At 43.1% G+C, this 25,036-nt stretch overlaps 1 protein-coding gene across 1 annotated transcript in view; it reads left to right on the top strand.

Moving 5' to 3' along the window:
- The first annotated feature begins 13,017 nt into the window (after positions 1-13,017).
- SNTA1 (syntrophin alpha 1) overlaps positions 13,018-25,036 on the top strand; it is a 75,602-nt gene continuing 63,583 nt past the window's right edge. The window contains exon 1 of the mRNA XM_073683748.1: positions 13,018-13,376. Within this exon, the coding sequence (XP_073539849.1) occupies positions 13,121-13,376 (256 nt within the window). The 5' untranslated portion in view covers positions 13,018-13,120. The remainder of the gene's footprint in view (positions 13,377-25,036) is intronic.

Here is a 25,036-nt window from a genome sequence, read left to right as displayed (position 1 = left end):
GCCACACAGAGTTCTAGCAGCAGATACATCTCTACAACAACTGTTAAGAGGAGACTTTGTGCAGCAGGCCTTCATGGTAAAATAGCTGCTAGGAAACCACTGCTAAGGACAGGCAGCAATCAGAAGAGACTTGTTTGGGCTAAAGAACACAAGGAATGGACATTAGACCAGTGGAAATCTGTGCTTTGGTCTGATGAGTCCAAATTTGAGATCTTTGGTTCCAACCACCCTGTCTTTGTGCGACGCAGAAAAGGTGAACGGATGGACTCTACATGCCTGGTTACCACCGTGAAGCATGGAGGAGGAGGTGTGATGGTGTGGGGGTGCTTTGCTGGTGACACTGTTGGGGATTTATTCAAAATTGAAGGCATACTGAACCAGCATGGCTACCACAGCATCTTTCAGCGGCATGCTATTCCATCCGATTTGCGTTTAGTTGGACCATCATTTATTTTTCAACAGGACAATGACCCCAAACACAGCTCCAGGCTGTGTAAGGGCTATTTGGCCAAGAGGGAGAGTGATGGGGTGCTACCCCAGATGACCTGGCCTCCACAGTCACCAGACCTGAACCCAATCGAGATGGTTTGGGGTGAGCTGGACCGCAGAGTGAAGGCAAAGGGGCCAACAAGTGCTAAGCATCTCTGGGAACTCCTTCAAGATTGTTGGAAGACCATTTCCGGTGACTACCTCTTGAAGCTCATCAAGAGAATGCCAAGAGTGTGCAAAGCAGTCATCAAAGGAAAAGGTAGCTACTTTGAAGAACCTAGAATATAAGACATATTTTCAGTTGTTTCACACTTTTTTGTTAAGTATATAATTCCACATGTGTTAATTCATAGTTTTGATGCCTTCAGTGTGAATGTACAATTTTCATAGTCATGAAAATACAGAAAAATCTTTAAATGAGAAGGTGTGTCCAAACTTTTGGTCTGTACTGTATGTCTTGCATTGGTGACTAGTGTTGAGCGATACCTTCCGATATCAGGAAATATCGTATCGGATTGGATCGGACCGATGCCCAAAAAGTATCGGATATCGCCGATTCCGATACCGGAAACCAATGCAAGTCAATGGGACACAAATATCGGAATGAAAATAAACCCTTTCTTTCCTTGTAGGTTAATTCTACATGAAGTAAAACAACTAAGAATAATGTAGAATGTATTACGCGAAAAGCCAGCAATTCATCAGCGGCATACACCGGTACCCGACAATTTACAACAGAAAGAATAGAGCATCACACATAGATTAGATAGATAGAAACATGTCAGTCACATATATAATAAGCACAGTGACAGTGTTGCTTACTGTACTTGTCATTTAGCGTAAAGGATTTATTAAAAAAAATAATAGTGTTTTCATGCATCGTCTCTTTAAAAAAGCCGGCCGGCAATTCAGCAGCGGTACCCGACAATTTACAACAGAAAGAATAGAGCATCACACATAGATTAGATAGATAGAAACATGTCAGTCACATATATAATAAGCACAGTGACAGTGTTGCTTACTGTACTTGTCATTTAGTGTTAAAATAAAGGATTTATTAAAAAAAAAAATTGGCGTAGGGTTCCCCGTAATTTTAGGCTCTAGCGGAGGTTAAGCAGACAGCTGGGGCAGATGTTTGAAGCCTGGGAAGGGGGTAATACCCACAGAGCTTCCCAGGCTACTAATATCAGCCCCCAGCGGAATACCTAGCCTTTACTAGCTATTAAAATGGGGGACCCCCCCAAAAAATGACTTGGGGTCCCCCCTAATTTAATAGCTAGCAAAGGCTAGGCAGACAGCTGGGGGCTGATATTAATAGCCCAGGAAGGGTGCCATGAATATTGGCCCCCTCCCAGGCTAGAAACACCAGCCGTCAGCCGCCCCAGAAATGGCGCATCCATAGGATGCGCCAATTCTGGCACTTAGCCTCGCTCTTCCCACTGCCCTGTAGCGGTGGCAGTGGGGTAATAGGGCTGGGGTTGATGTCAGCTTATAATGCCAGCTGACATCAAGCCCAGGTTAGTAATGGAGAGGCGTCTATAAGACACCCCCATTACTAACCCCATAGTCAAAGTTAAAAAAAAACACAAACACCCAGAATAAAGTCCTTTAATTGAAATAAACACACAATTCTTTATTGTTCTAAATTAAACCATACTTACCGTCACGCCCATTCCAGCTGAAGCCAACGATCTCCTGCAATAAAAGAAAAATAATAAAGAAACCTCATCCTTACCTTTCCATGGTTCCCACGATGGCTCCAGCTCTGCTACATCGAGATGACAGGCTGGATCGCAGCAGAAAGCTGCCATCCAGCCTGTCATCCCGCGGACACTGAGAAGCGCAGGCTTGCTTGCGCTCCTCAGTGTCTCTCTGTGACGGCATAAAGATGAGCCGAGGTCATGTCCAATGAGCTCGGCTCACCTCATGCACGTAACTGACAGCGTGGGAAAATTCTCCTGCACTCAGCGCTTCAGCGTGAGAATTCTCTTACGCTGTCAGTGACGTGCATGAGGTGAGCCGAGTTCATTGGACATGACCTCACCTCATGCACGTCACTGACAGCGTAGGAAAATTCTCACGCTGAAGCGCTGAGTGCAGGAGAATTTTCCCACGCTGTCAGTGACGTGCATGAGGTGAGCCGAGTTCATTGGACATGACCTCACCTCATGCACGTCACTGACAGCGTGGGAGAATTCTCACGCTGAAGCGCTGAGTGCAGGAGAATTTTCCCACGCTGTCAGTGACGTGCATGAGGTGAGCCGAGTTCATTGGACATGACCTCGGCTCATCTTTATGCCGTCACAGCGAGACACTGAGGAGCGCAAGCATGCCTGCGCTTCTCAGTGTCTGCGGGATGACAGGCTGGATGGCAGCTTTCTGCTGCGGTCCAGTCTGTCATCTCGATGTAGCAGAGTTGAAGCGGTCCTGGGAACCATGGAAAGGTAAGGATGATGTTGCTTTATTATTTTTCTTTTATTGCAGGAGATCGTTGGCTTCAGCTGGAATGGGCGTGATGGTAAGTATTGTTTAATTTAGAACAATAAAGAATTGTGAGTTTATTTCAATTAAAGGACTTTTTTCTGGGTGTTGTGTTTTTTTTAAATACTTTACTAGAAATTCATGGTGGTCATGTCTAATATTGGCGTGACCCCATGAATTTCGGGCTTAGGGCCAGCTGATAATGCCAAGCTGGCCCTAACCCCTTTATTACCCAGTGAGCCACCGCACCAGGGCCCTGGATGAGTTGGGTACAGCGCCAGAAGATGGCGCTTCTATGAACGCGCCATTTTCTGGGGTGGCTGCGGGCTGCAATTTGCAGCACGGGTGGCCCAGAAAGCTTGGGCTTCCCTGCGCTTCGGATTCCAGCCCCCAGCTGCCTAGTTGTACCTGGCTGGACACAAAAACAGGGCGAAGCCCCACGTCAATTTTTTTTAAATTATTTCATGAAATAATTTAAAAAAAAAAGGGCTTCCCTATATTGTTGTGTCCGGCCAGGTACAAATAGGCAGCTGGTGGTTGGGGGCAGCCCGTTCCTGCCTGCTGTACCTGGCTGGACACAAATATAGTGCGAAGCCCCACGTCAATTTTTTTTAAATTATTTCATGAAATAATTTAAAAAAAAAGGGCTTCCCTATATTGTTGAGTCCGGCCAGGTACAAATAGGCAGCTGGGAGTTGGGGGCAGCCTGTTCCTGGATGCTGTACCTGGCTGGCATACAAAAATATGGCAAAGCCCACGTCAAAATTTTTGGGAAAAATTAATTAAAAAATAAATAATAATTTAGGGACTGCATCTTTATTAACTCCTCAAGTGTCATTTAGTGTTAAAATAAAGGATTTATTAAAAATAAAATTGGCGTGGGATTCCCCATAATTTTAGTCTCTAGCGGAGGTTAAGCAGACGTCTGGGGCAGATGTTTGAAGCCTGGGAAGGGGGTAATACCCACGGAGCTTCCTAGGCTACTAATATCAGCCCCCGGCTGAATACCTACCCTTTACTAGCTATTAAAATGGGAGACCCCCCAAAAAAATGACATGGGGTCCCCCCTATTTTAATAGCTAGCAAAGGCTAGGCAGACAGCTGGGGACTGATATTAATAGCCCAGGAAGGGTGCCATGAATATTGGCCCCCTCCCAGGCTAGAAACACCAGCCGTCAGCCGCCCCAGAAATGGCGCATCCATAGGATGCGCCAATTCTGGCACTTAGCCTCGCTCTTCCACGCTGCCCTGGTGCGGTGGCAGGGGGTAATAGTGGTGGGGTTCATGTCAGTGCCAGCTGCCATGAAGCCCGGGTTAATAATGATGGGCGTCTATAAGACACCCCCATTACTAACCTACAAAGTGTTAAAAATAAAAAATACACACTACACCCAGAAAAAAATAATTTATTTGAAATAAAACACACCATTTTATTTAATTCTTAGTTTACTAAAAAAAAATAGTTACCTGTCCACGTTCCTGCTTTGATGTCCCATGCACAGCTGTCACATCTGGAGATGGTGACAGCTGTGCATGGCTGCTGTAAGCTCACGCTGCCGGGAACACGTCCGCTTCCGGCAGCGGGAGCCACTGACTGAGGTCACCGGAGTGCATTCAGTCAGCGCAGCTCCGGAGACCTCCTTTACGGCACTGCTGTACCGTGGGAATTTCTCATGGTACAGCGGGGCCGTAAAGCAGCTAACCGGAGCAGCGCTGCCTGAACTCCGGCGAACCCGCTTATGCAGTGACGGGGCTGCTTTACGGCCCCATCATTCTAGCAGCGGCGGCGGTTCAGAGCGGTCACATTCTATGTGGCTGCTCTAAACTGGAGATCTTCGTGGGACACTCGTGGACTACTACGGAGGGGTAAGGATAAGGTTGAGGTTTATTATTTTATATTTTATTACAGGAGATCGATGGCTTTGGGGAATTAGGTGTCTAGGTGAGTATAGGTGTAGTTTTTTATTTTTTACTTTATTTTAGGTGGCGATCGGCGGGGACAGGTAATGTATAAACTAATTTATTTTAGGTAACCACTGGCCACCAATGACATGTATTTAAAATTTATTGGGGACCATGGGGCAGTTTAAATAGCAGGATCAGGCTGATGGGAACTACTGCTCCCATCAAGCTGATCCTGCTGGCACGAGTGGACGGGGGACAGACATAGGCCGATGGGAGTAGTAGTGTCACATCGGCCTATGTTTGCCTGCACACAGATACCGGCAGACATCGCACAGACACAGCGCACACCCGCAGACATCGCACACATCGCACAGACACTGCGCACACCCGCACACATCGCACAGACACCCACACACACCAATCATGACGGGTCTGATCGTCTGGGAGGTGAGGCTGACCTGTGCGGCCGTGGGAAAGTTCATGTGAGTTCATGCAATGCAGTCAAGCATGAACTCACGTGAACCCTCTGAGGGCACCGCGGCTACTTCAAATGAACAGCTGATCGGCATCACCTGATACCTCAGCTGTTCATTTGAAATAACCGGCGGGAAAGCGCAGCACAGAACGGGAAAGCCGGCGGTGAAGTCTTTTCACTGCCGGCTTCCCCGCCCGGGTCCTTCGCTCCCCGCTCCTTGGTGCTGCGCTCCCCGCCCGGTCCTAACTTACGATCGGGATGGGAGGTGGCGCGGGGAGCGGAGGACCGGGGTGGGAGGCTGCGGGGAAGCAGTATGGGGCTGTGTGATTGTTTAAAAGCCGGCGGCTTTTTACCGCCCGCCGGCTTTTAAACAATCAGGAGAATTCTCTCAAGCTGGGATGGCATTCTGATGACAGGCTGGATCGCAGCTGAGCACTGCCATCCAGCTTGTCATCCTTCAGAGACACTGCAGAGCGCAGGCATTATGGGAACTTCCGATTCCGGTATTCGATATTCTAAAAGTATCGGAATTAAGTATCGGAATTCCGATACCGCGAATATCGTCCGATACCCGATATTTCAGTATCGGAATGCTCAACACTATTGGTGACCTGTGTTCATGCTTCTGTGGTGGAAGCAAAGCTGAACTTTGGGATCCTGAAAAACGCACCAAAATGCACCTAAATCTGCGTTTTTGACGCAGCTTCTTTCCTGCCAAGAGATCAGGGTTTGCTCCAGAAAGAAAACGCTGAAAAAAGTGTGAACATAGCCTTATTCCTCAAAGATTACATTTATTGCTTTAGCATTAGAGGATCAGAACCAGACTACATGGGGTTTGTTTGCAGGATGCATCCATTGAACACATCAGTCTGCATAGAATCTTTGCACACAATATGGTGTTTGATTATTTTTTTATGATTATTTAGGTTCATTTCATTCTTGCTTTAGATTAGCAATGTTAATTAAAAATAATTGGACTAGCATTTTAAACATGTTATAATCTTTTCCATATTCTACACTGTTAATGGGCATTTTTGGGTGTATAATCATTATAGTATATAGTGTCGTCTTCATGATCCTTCTAGCCTGTACCCTATGCATTATATGGTCCTAGTACCACAAAGTGGGCCATGGTAACAGAGCAAGTATTTACATACATGGATGATGCTGATACTTGACCCCCCTTTGGCCCTCCACCCTACTGTGTGACTACTGCTTTTAACAAAATGAGTAGTTTATTGCCACCATAAAGAGATAACAGAATGTAAGAAGCCTTTATACTATATGTTGTCATGGGCAGGATCAGCATCGGACTGGAGAACCTTGGGCCCTCCAAAGAAGATCACCCTTCATGCATCTATATAGGAATAATGCAAGACGACAGGACAAAGTCTGCAACAGTAAGGAAGAAAATGGAAGCGTAACGTTAAAGGGTTTCTTTTTTAGCCTTTACAGGTTTTCCTGTTTGGAATACATTTAATGTACAAGTTGGACCAGTGTGAGATCCCTCCAAAACGATCAAAGTGGCATCGCATCAGGTTTGCTACCGAGCCGAGTTACCGAGAGCAGCGGGCCATCCAATGTGATGATCCATTCTAGGTCACCCGCAGGCTGGTATCTCTAGGAGGGTAAGGACGTGTACCATGTATCTTACCATCTTAATAATATCAGTCTGCTGCTGTTGGGTTTATCTTGGCTAACTATCAAAAATGCGGGGCCACATCTTTTTTCCTTTCACAATCATAATATATGGATTCCACTACACCGGTGTCCTTCAAGGCCTCATTCAGATGTCCGTTTTTTGCATTATGCATACATTAGATTCTATGGGTCTGTTCACATGTCTGTTTTTTTTTATCTGCAAAAAAGCCCAAAATAATACAGACAGGTCCGTTGTTGCAGATCACACTCGCTCATTTAAAGGGGTTTCCCCACGAACAAAAGTTAATTTTAACAATTGTCTGTGTCTGACCGTGTACAGAACATACCACATCTCCTGGGGAGGGGGGGAAGCAATAGATAATACAGATTTTACACCAGGGGATCACAGAGGATTCAATTTGTGAGGTAAAATATTTCACTGTCTGGTTTTAAACAATATTTTAGCTCATAAAATGAATCCTCTGCGGTCCCCCTGCTGTTAATTTATGAAATTAACTTTTGCTCGTGGGAAAACCCCTTTAAGTGAGTGTCCGTGTGTGTGTCATCCAAGCACTGTCTGCTGAAGAACTTTATGATCTTTATTGTGGCCCCCCTGATAAAGATGTCCTTTTGACCTAGAAATGCGTTGGGAATAAACTGCAATCTATTTCTATCCATTTGAATGCTGTGAACTCCTTACTAGCAGAGTAGCTCATCCACATTTTTTCCTTTGGTACATGATGTAAAAATTAGAAATTTAAAGGGCTTGTCCACTTTCAGAAAATTTTGTCTCATAGGCTGCGGTAGCTGTAAAAGATAAAAAAATAAATAAATAAAAAAAAAATAATATATATATATATATATATATACATATATATATATATATATATATATATATATGTATATATATATATATATATATATACATATATATATAGCGCCCTGTGCTCTTCACAGATGAAAGCCGGTTCATACTGAGCACATGTGACAGAGTCTGGAGACGCCGTGGAGAGTGATCTGCTGCCTGCAACATCCTTCAGCATGACCGGTTTGGCAGTGGGTCAGTAATGGTGTGGGGTGGCATTTCTTTGGAGGGCTGCACAGCCCTCCAAGTGCTCGCCAGAGGTAGCCTGACTGCCATTAGGTACCGAGATTAGATCCTCAGACCCCTTGTGAGACCATATGCTGGTGCGGTTGGCCCTGGGTTCCTCCTAATGCAGGACAATGCCAGACCTCATGTGGCTGGAGTATGTCAGCAGTTCCTGCAAGATGAAGGCATTGAAGCTATGGACTGGCCCGCCCGTTCCCCAGACCTGAATCTGATTGAGCACATCTGGGACATCATGTCTCGCTCCATCCACGAACGTCACGTTGCACCACAGACTGTCCAGGAGTTGGCGGATGCTTTAGTCCAGGTCTGGGAGGAGATCCCACAGGAGACCATCCGCAACCTCATCAGGATCATGCCCAGGCGTTGTAGGGAGGTCATACAGGCACGTGGAGGCCACACACAATACTGAGCCTCATTTTGACTTGTTTTAAGGACATTACATCAAAGTTGGATCAGCCTGTAGTGTGTTTTTCCACTTTAATTTTGGGGGTGACTCCAAATCCAGGCCTCCATTGGTTAATAAATTTGATTTCCATTGATGATTTTTGTGTGATTTTGTTGTCAGCACATTCAACTTTGTACAGAACAAAGTATTCAATGAGAATATTTCATTCATTCAGATCTAGGATGTGTGATTTGAATGTTCCCTTTATTTTTTTGAGCAGTGTATATAACCCAATACTTCATATGGGCAGAGTCCTGTTAACCCCTTTAACTTGAGTGGGTAGTGCGCCCTCAGTACTGCAGTGTCTGGAACTTCTTTACAATACGAATGTAGTAGTCATGTTTGGCAGCTGCGTCGCAGCAATTCTCTCGCATGACCCAAAACATCTTTGCAACATGTCTGAAACTTGCTGTCAAGCGTCTATTTTACAGTGGCGATTTTGCTGAAAAAAATGGCTAAATTGCAGAAGAAATCTAAGGCAGGTGAATCGTGTGGAACTTGTGACCATTGACAGAAAATTCAACACTTTTGGAAACATATGTGACGTCAGATCATTAGATGTAATGCGACACTAGAATTTCAGTGTCGGGCAACACTTGGCGTGTAGCCCTAGCCTTAGGCCACGTTCACACGGTCAGTATTTGGTCAGTTTTTTACCTCAATATTTGTAAGGCAAAACCATGAGTGGGTGAAAAATGCAGAAGTGGTGATATGTTTCTATTAGGCCATGGCCCCACTATCAGAATTGGGTCAGTATTTGGTCAGTATATTTTCTCAGGAGTGGGAGACAAAACCAGGAGTGGGTGATAAATGCAGAATTGGTGACTTGTTTCTATTATACCTTTTCTCTGATTGTTCCTCACCTGGTTTTGGCTTACAAATACTGATGTAAATACTGATCAAATACTGAATGTGTGAACGTGGCCTTAGGTTCACTGCATTTGTGTTACTGAATAGGGACAGAGAATTTGGGATCCCACATCCAATCATTGTTGGGATCTCAGTAATGCATTACAATGCATAAGTGAATGCAGCAGTACATAAATGGAAAACCTGCTGACAGGTTCCGTTTAATCGTGTATTGCATATTTGTATTCAAGGGTGCAGCATAGGACATTTTGTATTCAGGAGTCATGAAGGTCTGACCAGATGGAGAAGAAATTAAAGAAAGATGAGACGTCACCTGTAAGTTACTGGATGTAAATATTTATTTTGTATAGTGCTGTCTATTGTTATATAGTGTCCTCCTTTATTATATACAGCAAAGTCCCTCATTATATAGTGTACACTCTTATTATGTATAATGCTGTGAATTGCTACGTAGTGTACTTTTTTTATTATGTACAGTATAATGCTTATATATATCACTGTCTTTTATTACATAGCATTCCACTTTATTATATATAGCGCCATCTATTGCTTTATAGCATACTTCATTATTATGTATAGCACAATCCCTTATTACATAGTGTCCTCCGTTATTACGTATAGCACCATTATTACAGTATCCTCTCTTATTGTGTATAGCACCATCTTTTATTAGTTATTATCTTTTATTATTTATTTACATAGTTATCTCGTAAAGTGTCATCCATTTTTATACAGTGTCCTTCCTCACTATAAACTGTAACTGATGCATCTTGATTTGCATTTTATTAGTTTGGGGTGTTATCTGTATTCATTTTAAGGAGTTAAATGCCATATATAGAGCAATGCACAAGGCAAAAAAAAAATGTGTGCATCGTGCTGTGTGTGCTACTTTCTTTTTGGCCTATTATTGTCTCACAAATATGCACACTAGAAAATTGGCACTGTGTGATGCTGCAGATGCTTCTAGCCATTGTTCCTAGTAACTGGTATTGCCCACAGGTATAAGTTGAATGTAACTTGATCCAGAGTGGATTTTGCTGAGAAGACTGGCACCTAAGTAGCTACAGAAGGCATTTTTAGCAGTATCTGCCTTCCCCTCTTAGCTTTGCGCCTTGGTGCCGGAGTTATGGTAAGGCCAGGTTCACACGTTCAGTATTTGGTCAGTATTTTACCTTATTATTTGTAAGACAAAATCAGGAGTGGAACAATCAGAGGAAAAGTATAATAGAAACACATCACCACTTCTGTATTTATCACCCACTCCTGGTTTTGGCTTACAAATACTGATGTAAAATACTGACCAAATACTGAACGTGTGAACCTGGCCTAACAAAGTGGTATATTGAGTTATGCTGCTAACTCAACTCAGCAGTTCAAAACCGGCACAGGTCACTGTTATGCTGTTTCCGTAATTCCCATTCATTTCCATGAGAGTTACGCAAACAGTGTAGCTCAGCCTTGCAGTTCCTGTAACCATACCTCCAGTGGCCGGGACCTAGACACAGTTATTCCCATCTTGGCCGTGAATGGCCATTTGCCCATTGACATTATTAATGAGATTTATTTGACAGTCTGACAAATATATATATACTGTGACAGCCTTTGAACCTTATTAAAAAAATATGGTTATCAGTGACGACTCCCCTTCTCCCCAGATCTTCGCTATATACCAGTTGTGAAAGTCATTGTTTACCCGGAGCTCCTCCTTAAAAGTGACAGCTGACACGGCTCCGTGGATCCCAGACCTGAATGCTTATATTGTCTGCGGCCAGTGCATATATTTTTATGAAGCTGTCACGTTCCGGTCGGGAGAGCCGCGGCCAGGCCATGCATTAGTGGTCAGTGCACGGACCCATTTGCATGGACGTCTACAGGAGCTCTAACAGTGAAAGCAAGAGTCCCCCCACCTAAACGAACAATTGCAGAGTCCCACCTTGACCCAGCAGTGACAATGAGTGTTATTCCCTCAACCAGCGATAGTCTGATTTCCCCTATAAACCAACAGTGACAGCAAAAGTCCCCCTTAATGGTCACAGCCAGCTTACCCTTGCCAACCCTACTAGAGTTCTCCCATCAATGGCTACTGTGCCCCCATAAAAAGTGAAACCCAGAGTTCTTCTAAAAACAATGAGCCCCACATTGCTCCCTCTTGAGCTTTACCCCAGGTAGAGTTCCTCCATATTACAGTGAGGACACGGTCAGAGCTATTTAACCCTTTGATTAAAACAGTTTACCCAGAATGAAATGACCTCATTGCTCCCTTTGATGCCAGTTTCACTCTCGGTCTCTTCAGGCCCGTCTGGATTCATCAGTATTCTGTGCAGGGTTCTCTTTCCTGTCTATGTATAGCGAGAAGTCAGTGGACCAAGGTCATTTAACCCTTTCAAAACACCAGTTACACATTCATGCGGTTGAAAATCTCTTTTCTTCATACTGTCATGCATATTTTGATGCCTGGAATCACTTTTTAAGCTGATTTCTATCTACGGTTCGATACCTGTGTTTTTGTTAATAGGCAACCAAAAGTTAATTAACTTGTTACTTAGGCCTCATTCAGACCTCAGTGATTTTTTTCAGTAAGTGGTAAAAGCTGACCTATTTTCATCAGTGTTTCGGATCAGACTTTCATCAGCGTTTGGTCAGTGTTTCAGTTTTGGGGCGCCGTCAGACAGAAGTATTACTCGCACGAGAATCGTATCACTATCCTCGGACTGGCTGGCAGCTCTTCTGGACATGACAGCATGTATTTCTACGCAGCTGTCACACTCAGGTCAGAAGAGTCGATGGCCAGTCCAAGGTATTCGATGCCATCCTCGAGTGAGTAATACAGCCGTCTGATTGCACCCTTATTATCAGTATTTCTTAAGTGATTTTTTTTTATATGCCATAAAATAAAAAATGTCAAAGCTTCTTCTAACAATTAAAATGTTAAAAACAGACAGGACACAGACTGCACACAGATGGCATTCATGTGCCGTCTGGAGTTTTCGCAGACCCACAGATTTGTGTGGGGGATTTTGATCTCTAATTTAGATTAAAAATAGAAATATCCCTGATTTTATTGAGGCCGCACGGTCTGCAAAAAAACATGGACATGTGAACATCTCCATAGATTATAGTGGAAAAATAGATGTCTGAATGAGGCCATTTACCTCACACAGAAATTGCCCTGAATTTACCTCATTTCTATAAAGTCTCCTTTTTATATATATCCGCAGCAATAAACCAGGGCTTAAAGCCTCTTAGTGTCGGTCTTTGATCTGACCACTTTGATTCCAGTTTCACACTCAATCACTTTGCATGTAATTGAGGTCTATACGGCAACCTTCTCATAACATTAGTGGCCTGAAAATAGTAGCCCATTGAAAACATACCCAGATTAATGCCCATTCCTTGCCCACTGAAACCTGAAATGTTTGTTTCCTGCAAGTCATTCGCTTTTTATTATCTTCATTCTTCAGAGTCTGAATCTAAGAAACTGAGTGAATGAGAAACTGTGTGAATAAGAAGTTAACTCCAGCAGTGTCAGAGCGTGGGTGTGGGTGGCAATATTTGGGTATGGGAGGATAACAGGGCGTCTCCAGTATGTGTAGCACCAGCCCAGGGAGGTCTTCCTCCTGTCCCCCTCCCTCCACCCTCCCAAGCCTGAGAGGTTTCCCTCCTGCTTCTTTCCTTCCAGCAGTCCTCTCCAGGCATAGTGACCATGGCTTCCCCTGCCAGGGCTCACAGGAGTGGGCTGCTGGAGCTCAGAAGTCCTGGAGAACGCTGGCTCAGGATACTTCTTTTGCTTGGGGAAGAAAGTCTCAGCTTCACTCCAGAGCCAGAGCCTGGGGCCCCAGAAGAGAGAGCAGTGAATGGGGGCGAATCCACAGGGGGTGTCCCAGAGTCAGTTATCAACCTGCGCAGGACAGTGAGGGTGGTCAAGCAGGACGCGGGGGGATTGGGCGTCAGCATTAAGGGTAAGTGCGCTCTGTCACTTGCATGTGTGGGCTGTAGTTGTAAACTGTCTACAAAGATTTATCTAATTCCGATTATTTATGGTGACATTTCTCCTACATAAAATGCAATCCGAAATATACAAAGAATTTGATTAAAAAGGTTTAATCATCTTGACGTTCTTGTTATACGTGAGGTGAATACAGAAAAGACCCCGATATGGGGTGCTTTTTTTCCTGCAGTGGATATATAGTCGCTCTAAATACTGTATACAGCCCAGATGTCCCAATAATGACTGTTCCCAAATCTCCAAGTTTACACCCGGCATAGTAATATGACAGCTAGCGTTCCTAGAGATCCAGACTTTTATTAGACTTAACTTTAGAGCCCTGGCGTTTTATGGAAGTGAAACGATACGAGAGGGCAAGCACTAATATAACACACAGGGCTAAAGCCGAATAGATTGGTGCTATACATGTGTATAAAAGAACAAGGACGTGTTGTTCTCCAAATCAAGAGAAGAAGAAACCTAAAAAATTCTCTTCTTCATTTAAGCTACAGTGTACAAACCTGATTTTCTGTGGATCGCTAACCTAGTCAGTTCTGTTATCTCTAATCACAGCAGATAACTGGTAGACTTCTTCTGAGTTATTGTCCCTAAAGACCCCAATACATATTAGTTAGCTGTTGCCAATCATTTGATCCATGGGTATCTCTCACGACTTTCCCAAAGCCGAGCACTCCTGTGTTTTCTATGAAAGAGCCGCTGCCAATATTATCTTGGCAGCAGCTCATCACCCCACCAAACAAAAAGGATTGGGCGGTTGAATCCCAATGTGCCAATCCTTCTATCCCCACTTCCCCAGCATAATCTGTCTGGGAAGAATTGAGGGCCCCATACACATTAGACTATCGGCTGGTCCCAACAATATTGACGGGTTCAAACAACTTCAGTCTGGTATGCAGTCCTTAAGAGATCTCACATCACAATCACACATAGGATGAGTCCATATGGCACGGTCCCGTCATAGACTGAGATTATTCTGCATTACACCAGGAAAGCAATCAAATTGAAAAATGTGGACTCCCTCTAAATCTTAACCCAATCGTGAATCAAGGAAAACTTTGCTGTTTGTGGGCCCCTAATATTTCTACTCAAAAGTCACCCTATAAAGGGGCGCTGCGCATGCTCCTCCTGCTCTTCATACACAAACAAAGATTTGGGGTCCCTCCACTAACATTAATGAGTATCAGATGAGTTGGGCCGACATTCTACCTGTTTTACAGATCCCAAAAATATATATAAAAAAAGGGTTGTCAATGTTGAAGAACCCCTTTAACCCTTTGGATTAAGCCACACTGATATGCACCAAAGTACACAGTGAAAAGTCTTTCTGACTCGTAGAGCAGGTGGGCAAGCTCCTCGCCATGTTGGTACCCCAGTGGCATGACCAACTATCTTTCATTTTCTACAAGAATAGAAGATGATTGATAGTCATGTCAGCCTGAAATGTGGTGCCATGTATGCCCGGCTTATGGAGTAAGGTATTCCACAGGGGTATTTGCTATAAATAAATAAAGAGTAGACCATTAGGAGCACATTCCTGCCCAGTTACTATCACAAGGCTGCTGTTTATCAGGACTCCCAAGGGAATGGGTGGAGAAAGGGCATGTTTCTTGATAAACCTAATGTTGTTTTTGGAGTGGAAGGGGCGATCTTAAACTTCGATCTAACTTGATTGGCTCAGGCACCTACTGAACAGCTCAAGGTGATGGTGACAGATTGACAAGTAAGGGTATTCACTGTCAGCTGTGCCAGTCACAATCTCAGTACTGCCCAATTGTGGTCAATGGGAAAAGTTGTGACTGTGGTTGCCGAACATGTAAAAGTCACAAGGGGCATGAAATGTGGCATTCACTCTGCTCTGTCTTTCTGGCTGGTTCTGAGACTTCCCACACTGAGATATTGGGTATCGTGGGAGGTGTGGCACATTGACTACTAAAAAACTAGTCGCTCATCTCATGTTCAGCAGCTCTCCCTCCCTCTCTCCCTCCTCCTCCTCCTCCATTACTTGGCATGCCGTATCCTTAAGGGTACCCCTGTGATAGCATTATTTTAAGAGGCCAAAATTCTGTCCCAAATACTCCAGCGCTGGGCACTAATCAGAAACTTAAATGTAACCCTTTTCTTCTCCAGACACCTCCTCTACCAGGATTGGGAGCTTTTTGTTACATTGCAAGGCGAGGGTTAATCTCTAAAGCATTGAATAGTGCCATGATGTAATTACTTATGCATTCATGGAAGGCAAGAAAATATTAGATTTTAACGTTCTAAAGTTCTGCTAAACAGGATTGTGTCTACAGCTGCTGCTGTCACTGCTATTGTAAAAGCCCCAAATTAGCCCATGTGCACCCAGCGGCACGTATAGCATTCAGGTGGCCACGTAGAAAGCCTTGGTGTGCCTACAGAAAGCAGTTTTGTTCCGTGTGTTAAGATGTGTTCATAGTTTCATAAATGTTGAAATTTACACACGGCTGAAATATATCTGGTCTGTCTGCATCTTCATATAGATGAACAGAAGCAACGAAACACGCAAATCAGCTGGAATCGCACCGAGTCCAACGTGCAAGGTTTTATTTTTCTGTTGGATTTGAACAGAATAAAACCTGAGGAAAAGAGTGATACAGAGCAAATATGCAAATGCCATTCTTGGTGCACCTTGGGTGTGGTTAAGCCGCTTAGTGCATCTTCACAGGAGCCAGCTCTGTCAGTCAAGGAAGAGGGAGTCATAGATACAAGTATAACAATGAGGTGGGAAGGTGCGCTGACCCATTTGATCATGCCAAGGGTGCTCCAAGCACCTTACTAGCGTATTTGGATAAAGAAGGATTTCAGGCAAACAGGTCACATCATGTTGATGGTCTGGAGAATATCTCAGGGATGATTGTGACTTTCCCCCTTAGAGAGTATATCAGTTTTGCCAGTGTAGTTTCCCATATTGTGTAGAAAGAGAAAAACTATAGTTGTTGCACAGTCTGCGTGAGCAGTATCTTCTATGGACGCCATCCCCTTATGTGCTTTTTACCCAGCAGCATTTTATTCAGTATTTTGTATCAGTATATTTTAACATATTGGTGGGCACAGTTCAAAGGTTTCATGAGTTGGCCGCCCCCTCCTAAACACGGTTTATTATCTTCCGGGGTCTTCACAGTCACTTTGTAACAATGTAAAAATAATTCTTTCTATTTAGGGACAATTTGTAGACACGTTAATGAAACCTTTTGACTTACAAATGAGTCATTCCCTTTCCCTTTTCTTCTATATCAGGCCCACACTACAGCAATAGTGCCTGAATGTCCCCTGTGGTAATATTGCCTAAATGGTATTCAACACCTCAAAGTGCACTACTTTATGCTCCATATGGTGATATTACCCTTCTAGCCCCCACACTTTAATATTGCTCCCCACAGGAATATTGTCTCCATAATAATGCCCCCACAAAGTGAACTTCAGCTATTATTTGATGCCATTCAACTGTATGAATTGTATCTGAGAGAGTGGGAAGCACTGCCAGTTTTGGCTTCTAATATTTAAAAGGAATCTGTCAGCAGGTTTTTGCTACCTTATCTGAGGACAGCATAATGTAAGAAAAGAGACCCTGAATCCTACGATGTATCACTTAATTTATTGGGTGCAGCAGTTCTGACACAATCAGAGCTTTTAGATTTAGCAATACAGCAGAGCTCAGAAATCTAACCCCACCCACATCAGGCTCTGTATATACATTGTCTATTGACAGTCAACTGCTTATCACAGGAGGGGGTGTGGTCGGACTAGCAGGCACTTGAGGATCAGTCCTGGCATGGATAATGTCCTAGTGCTAAAACCTTCAGTGTAAGTAAATAACAGCACCCAGCTTAATAAATGACACATCATTGAATTAAGTGTTTCAGTTCCTATCTCCTGCAGTCTTCAGATTTCATAGCAAAAGCCTACTGACAGATTCTCTTTAAATTCAAAGGTGTTGTGAAAATGAAACAACCCCTTTAATTCAACCCGAGATTCACTGTATAGTTTGACAAGAACTCCCATCTTCTTTTTTGGAGCATGCAATATCCTGCTATTACCTTAACACTTCAAGGAATCAATTCCATCTGTGAGATGCCTGAGAGTCAGACAGAAGCATGAAAGATATTGAGCTCGGGCAATTAGTGATTACTCAAGTATTGGCCGTCGTCAGCAGTGGGAGAAATGACAAGCAACTGATATTGGCCGAAACGGAAATATTAAACTAAAAGCAAATTTACACAACCCCGGGCAGCACTTTAAACGCAAATTGCAAAAAATTGCAAATGTCACTTTCTGTGCGCATATAAATAATTGTTTCTAGCGCTCTTCAGGTCTGATTTTTGTTCCATCTGTCATTGTTATAGTTAGGACCCTGGCACGGAGTATGTGACCCTTTTATACTGAAATATAGAAAATCGTGCTATCCCCTTATATCCAGCTGTGGTGGTATGAATAAAGGTGAACACATAGGACTAAGCTCAACGGATCTTTAGTATTAAGGCCAAATAGAGTAGAAACTCATAATCACCCTAACCAGTTCTCACCACAAGAAGAACAGCCTGTCCTGTGCTGTCATTAGCCGTGGATAGGCAGTGACTTCATCACTGAAGTGACGTCATCAAGCTGCCATTGTTGGGGCACTGAAATCAAATACACCTGAATGGCTGGGCAGGGAGCCAATGGCTTCCGGCTTCAGCATCGTTTTTAACTGTGAATTACAGATGTCTGAATGAGGCCTTAGACCCTGGAGCCTAAGGCTATGTTCACTCATGTTGTGTTTTTTTTTGCTGCAAATCTGCTGCTAACTTTTCTCGGGCAGGAAAACAGCTGCATAAAAAAACGGGCGTATTTGCTGTGTATTTGTTCCATTTTTTTGCTGCGTATTTTTGGCCACTCATTACTTCATATGGGTGAAAAAACGCAGCAAATACGCAGCAAAAATGCAGGTGCGTTTTCTGCTGCAGAAACGCTGAAAGAAGTGACATGCTCTATTTTCCAAAAACGCAAGCAAGGCTGAAAATACTCCGCAAACAAAAAGCCACATGTGTGAACAGAGAATTCTGGTTTCTCATAGACTTTGCTGGTACTGCCAGATGCAGCTGAAAATTTGCATAAAAATCTGCTGCAAAACAGAACGTGTGTGAACATAGCCTAAGGATATGTTCACACATCATGTTTTTTTCAGCGTTTTTTGATGCGTTTTTTTAATGCAATTTTTCTGCTGCTTTTTGCACTACCAGCAAAGTCTATGAGAAACCAGAAATCTCATGCACACATCATGTTTTTTTTTTTTGTTCAGGATTTTGTGCTTTGCATAGTTTTTTGAAAGATAGAGCATGTCTCTTCTTTCAGCGTTTTTTGTGCATAAACCAGAATGATATATATTTTTTTTCACTGACCTTTATGTACATGCATATAAGAAACAAAAGGACAGCGAAAAAAAGAAACGCTGAAAAAACTCACCAAAGAAGCAAGAAAGCAGCAACAAAAATCCTGAACAACCTCCTGGCAAGAGATCAGGTTTTGCTTTGGAAAATGAACACAGAAAAAAACATGATGTGTGAACATAGCCTAAGGGAGGCCTAAAAACTACTCTGTGTTCATTTCCAGGTTCACAGATTAAAATGTTTGCTGCATACTGCCCAAAGAACTTCCAGCTACGTTTTCCTGCCTTTTTTTTCGTTCCCTCGTTAAATTTTTTAATTTATACAAAATTAAAACAAAGTGAAAATCAGAGAATTGAAAAGAACGTTCGATGACGGAATGGACAGGACGGTCTGACATAAGTCTTGCTTCTAGGCAGAAGCCATCCATGTGTCGGCTGTGGTCACCGCATACACTGCAGGAGATAGTGATCATTGAGAAGGGAGGTTGTTACAATGTGAGATCTTATCATTGACGATCCATCATAGTGGCGACTACTCAGAGTGTTTTTAATGTCACGTCTGCCTTGAAACTTTAAACAGTAATCCCAGGCATGTTTATACCAGTAGTATTCTCCACCACTGTGAGCTTCCTTCAATCTCAGCTCAGCCTGTCAGAGAACTACTGTGCCCAAAATAGCACTAGCTTGCATGTCGAATTTAGTTGAAGTCTGTCGCTGTCCTTCTAAATGGTTCTGAGGCATGCTATATGAGGGCAGCAGTCCCTCCCCGGACCAAAGTATTCCCGGGCCTGTGGCATCTATAATATATGATCACTTCAAGACAGGAACAAAGTCACCATAGCTCTGGAGAGACACCAGCCAGATTGTTCCAGGCGAGATTATAGATCAGTAGTGGTAAATGAATATAAAAACAAACAATAAAAATGGATATATAATGCACATCAGAATAAAATAAACGTATAAGACATACGCAACAATAAATATTCTAAAAGTCACAAAATTAACTTAATAGCAAGAAAGAACATCTCCCTGTATGTGCGGATATCACGTAGAGCAGGGTTCCCCAACTCCAGTCCACAAGGCCCACCAACAGGTCATGTTTTCAGGATTTCCTTAGTGTTGCACAGGTGATGGAATTATTGCCTGTGCAGGTGATGCAATTATCACCTGTGTAATACTAAGGAAATCCTGAAAACATGACCTGTTGGTGGGCCTTGAGGACTGAAGTTGGGGAACCCTGACGTAGAGAATTGAAGGTGTCGTGCTATCTGAAGAGGGGGTGGTGGAGAAAGAAGTAGATTTCTCTGATTAGATATACTATAAAGTTTCTTGTTTTCATATGTTCTATTGGTTTATGAAATAAAAATTAGAACATCAGTTACGCTTTAAACAATTTCAAGGGAATCTGACAGTAGGATCAACTCTCCTTACCCGTCTATATGGGCATGTTGGTTATAGAAAGTTGAATAAAATGATACCTTGATATCTGTGATCTGATGTCTTATTCCAGGGGAATCCATGTTTTTGTTATATGTAAATGAGCTGTGTAGATCTATGGGCCAGACACTGATCTGCATGAGAATCTGCCTCCAGAGATTATTTTAAATGAAAGGGGGAATAACCAGTGTGAGACATGTAATGGTTACCAGTGTGACACTTGTAGATCAGAAGAGTATTCTGTACTGTCAGTCATTACATGTCTCACACTGGTAACACCTCCTTTCATTTAAAATAATCTCTGGAGGCAGATTCTCATGAAGATCAGTGTCCGGGCCATAGATCTTAACAGCCCATAGATCTTTACATATTAAGAAAAATGTAGATTTCTTGGGAGCCATTAATCGTATTGCAGATATCATTGTATTCCGCTTCCCATGACCTACATGCCCATGAAGACGACTTAGGATCCTACTGACAGATTACCTTTCAATTGATAGTGTGACCAGTCAGGGAGAAAATGTAAAGTGTAAATTATAAATTAAGGTATGTTCACAGCGTTTCATAATCAGATTATTTTAAGCGGATCTGCTTCACAATCACACCAAACACCGCTTTTAATATGCTCCCTATTGATTTAAATAGCAAATCCAAATTGCTGTTCATACAGTGAGTTTTTTCCTGCAAAGTTTTCAAAAGTTCACTGATAAAAAAAAAAAAAGGATGTGATATGACGCTTTTTTGATGCGGATACTCTGGGGAGTTTGCGTCAAACTTGACACTTAAATTAAAACGCTACAAAAAACTGTATGGGAACAAACGCTTAAAAAACTTCATTAAATTTTTTTTCTTGTGGATTCCTCTCCATTTCTGATAAAAAAAAAAAACTTTGTGTAAAGTTTCTCCTAAGAGTATGTGCACATGATGTCTATTTTAGGCTGATACTACCTGGAACTTGCCTGAAAAAGCGCTAAAAAAAAAAAAATAATCTGCTGCAAATACTGATGTGTTGGCTGGAAAACAGCTGTGTAAAATGCTCACATTTTTCACTCATTTTTGCATGCTTTTTTGATACTTACAGTTTTCATCATTAAAAGAACGTAAGTAAATTGCAGTAGTAAAGACTAACTATAGTAAAGGGTTAATAAGATCATTCTGGGGTCATTCAGTTGGGGTGTGATGGACTCTTCATTCTGAAAGCTTTGCATTGTCCCTTTTAACGCTTGATTAAAGTGTTTTTACACATTGCTGGAACTATGGATGGAAGCAGGAAATGTTCTTACAGTGAAAATAGGTCAGCATTGTCATATAGATATATAGGGAGTGCGAGAAAGGGTGAGACGGAAAGCACAAGAACAAGAGAGGGAGCGACTGTGACATTTGGGCTGGACTAAATAATTGTAATAATAATCCACCACGTTCTAGGTGAGGATCTGCTCATATCTAGTTAGCACCTTACGTCTGAGGTTTACAGGGCTAAAGAGTCCCGGTGAATTTCTGCAACGAAATGCTCCAATGTATGCCATAATGTTAGTAAAAACATATACTAGAGATGAGTGGATCTTTTAAAATTAAAATTTGCTGACTTTTTTTTCCCCAAAATTGATTTTTGACAAATAAATTTACCCAAATTTCAATAGTGGAAAGCATGTAATTGCTTGGAAAATACATGTGTGTGAGAGACAGATGACGCTGCCGATCATAAGAGCTTACACTCTACAAGAAAGAGAGAGAGATGACATTTCCGATCATAAGAACTTACACTCTACAGGAAAGAGAGAGAGATGACACTTCCGATCATAAGAACTTACACTCTACAGGAAAGAGAGATGACACTGCTGGTCATAAGAGCTTGCACTGTACAGAAGAGACAGATGACGCTGCTGATCATAAGAGCTTGCACTGTACAGAAGAGAGAGAGATGACACTGCTGGTCATAAGAACTTACAGTCTACAGGAGAGAGAGAGATGACACGGCTGATCATAAGAGCTTACACTGTACAGGAAAGAAAGAGATGACGCTGCTGATTATAAGAGCTTACACTCTACAAAAAAGAGAGAGAGATGACACTTCCGATCATAAGAACTTACAGTCTACAGGAGAGAGAGAGATGACACTGCTGATCATAAGAGTTTACACTCTACAGGAGAGAGAGAGATGACGCTGCTGATCATAAGAGTTTACACTCTACAGGAAAGAGAGAGATGACACTGCTGGTTATAAGAGCTTACACTCTACAGAAGAGAGAGAGATGACGCTGCTGGTCATAACAGCTTACACTGTACAGAAGAGAGAGATGACGCTGCTGATCATAACAGCTTACACTGTACAGAAGAGAGATGGCACTGCCGATCATAAGAGCTTACACTCTACAGGAGAGAGAGAGATGACGCTGCTGGTCATAAGAGCTTACACTGTACAGGAAAGAGAGATGGCACTGACGATCATAAGAGCTTACACTCTACAGGAGAGAGAGAGATGACGCTGCTGGTCATAAGAGCTTACACTGTACAGGAAAGAGAGATGGCACTGCCGATCGTAAGAGCTTACACTCTACAGGAGAGAGAGAGATGACGCTGCTGATCATAAGAGCTTACACACTACAGAAGAGAGAGAGATGATGCTGCTGATCATAAGAGCTTACACTCTCTACAGAAGCGAGAGAGATGACGCTGATCATAAGAGCTTGCACTGTACAGAAGAGAGAGATGACGCTGCTGATCATAACAGCTTACTCTCTAAAGGAGAGAGAGAGATGACGCTGCTGGTCATAAGAGCTTACACTGTACAGGAAAGAGAGATGACGCTCTCCGATCATAAGAGCTTACACTCTACAGGAGAGAGAGAGATGACGCTGCTGATCATAAGAGCTTACACACTACAGAAGGGAGAGAGATGACGCTGCTGGTCATAAGAGCTTACACTCTCTACAGAAGCGAGAGAGATGACGCCGATCATAAGAGCTTGCACTGTACAGAAGAGAGAGATGACGCTGCTGATCATAAGAGCTTACACTCTACAGGAGAGAGAGATATGACGCTGCTGATCATAAGAGCTTACACACTACAGAAGAGAGAGAGATGACGCTGCTGATCATAAGAGCTTACACTCTCTACAGAAGCGAGAGAGATGACGCCGATCATAAGAGCTTACGCTGTAAAGGAGAGAGAGAGATGACGCTGCTGGTCATAAGAGCTTACACTCTACAGGAGAGAGAGAGATGGCACTGCCGATCATAAGAGCTTACACTCTACAGGAGAGAGAGAGATGACGCTGCTGGTTATAAGAGCTTACACTCTACAGGAGAGAGAGAGATGACGCTGCTGGTTATAAGAGCTTACACTCTACAGAAGAGAGAGAGATGACACTGCCGATCATAAGAGCTTACACTCTACAGGAAAGAGAGAGAGATGACACTGCTGGTTATAAGAGCTTACACTCTACAGAAGAGAGAGAGATGACGCTGCTGGTCATAAGAGCTTACACTCTACAGGAAAGAGAGACGACACTTCCGATCATAAGAACTGACATTCTACAGGAGAGAGAGAGAGATGACACTACTGGTCATAAGAGCTTACACTCTACAGGAAAGAGAGAGATGACACTGCTGGTCAAAAGAGCTTACACTATACAGGAAATAGAGAGATGACGCTGCACATCAGAGGAGCTTTCACTCTACAGAAGAGAGATGACGCTGCTGATCATCAGAGCTTACACCCTACAGGAGAGAGAGAGATGACACTGCTGGTCAAAAGAGCTCACACTATGCAGGAAGTAGAGAGATGACGCTGTTGATCATAAGAGCTTACACTATACAGGAAATAGAGAGATGACGCTGCTGGTCATAAGAGCTTACACTATACAGGAAATAGAGAGATGACGCTGCTGGTCATAAGAGCTTACACTCTACAGAAGAGAGAGAGATGACGCTGCTGGTCATAAGAGCTTACACTCTACAGAGGAGAGAGAGATGACGCTGCTGATCATAAGAGCTTACACTCTGCAGAAGAGAGATGACACTGCTAATCATAAGAGCTTACACTCTACAGAGGAGAGAGAGATGACGCTGCTGATCATAAGAGCTTATGCTCTACAGGAGAGAGACAGAGATGACGCTGCTGATCATAAGAGCTTACGCTCTACAGGAGAGAGAGAGATGACGCTGCACATCATAGGAGCTTACACTCTACAGAAGAGAGATGACACTGCTGATCATCAGAGCTTACACCCTACAGGAGAGAGAGAGATGACACTGCTGGTCAAAAGAGCTCACACTATGCAGGAAATAGAGAGATGACGCTGTTGATCATAAGAGCTTACACTATACAGGAAATAGAGAGATGACGCTGCTGGTCATAAGAGCTTACACTCTGCAGAAGAGAGATGACACTGCTAATCATAAGAGCTTACACTCTACAGATGAGAGAGAGATGACGCTGCTGATCATAAGAGCTTACACTCTACAGAGGAGAGAGAGATGACGCTGCTGATCATAAGAGCTTATGCTCTACAGGAGAGAGACAGAGATGTCGCTGCTGATCATAAGAGCTTACGCTCTACAGGAGAGAGAGAGATGACGCTGCTGATCATAAGAGTATCACTCTACAGGAGAGAGAGAGATGACGCTGCTGATCATAAGAGCTTACACTGTACAGGAAAGAGAGATGGCACTGCCGATCATAAGAGCTTACACTCTACAGGAGAGAGAGAGATGACGCTGCTGGTCATAAGAGCTTACACTGTACAGGAAAGAGAGATGGCACTGCCGATCATAAGAGCTTACACTCTA

Source organism: Phyllobates terribilis, unplaced genomic scaffold (assembly GCF_046119375.1).
Source record: "Phyllobates terribilis strain yellow unplaced genomic scaffold, ASM4611937v1 Scaffold_5__5_contigs__length_657084704, whole genome shotgun sequence".
NCBI lineage: Eukaryota > Metazoa > Chordata > Amphibia > Anura > Dendrobatidae > Phyllobates > Phyllobates terribilis.
The sequence above is the reverse complement of the archived record's forward strand: the minus strand, read 5'-3'. Positions and strand labels throughout refer to the sequence as shown.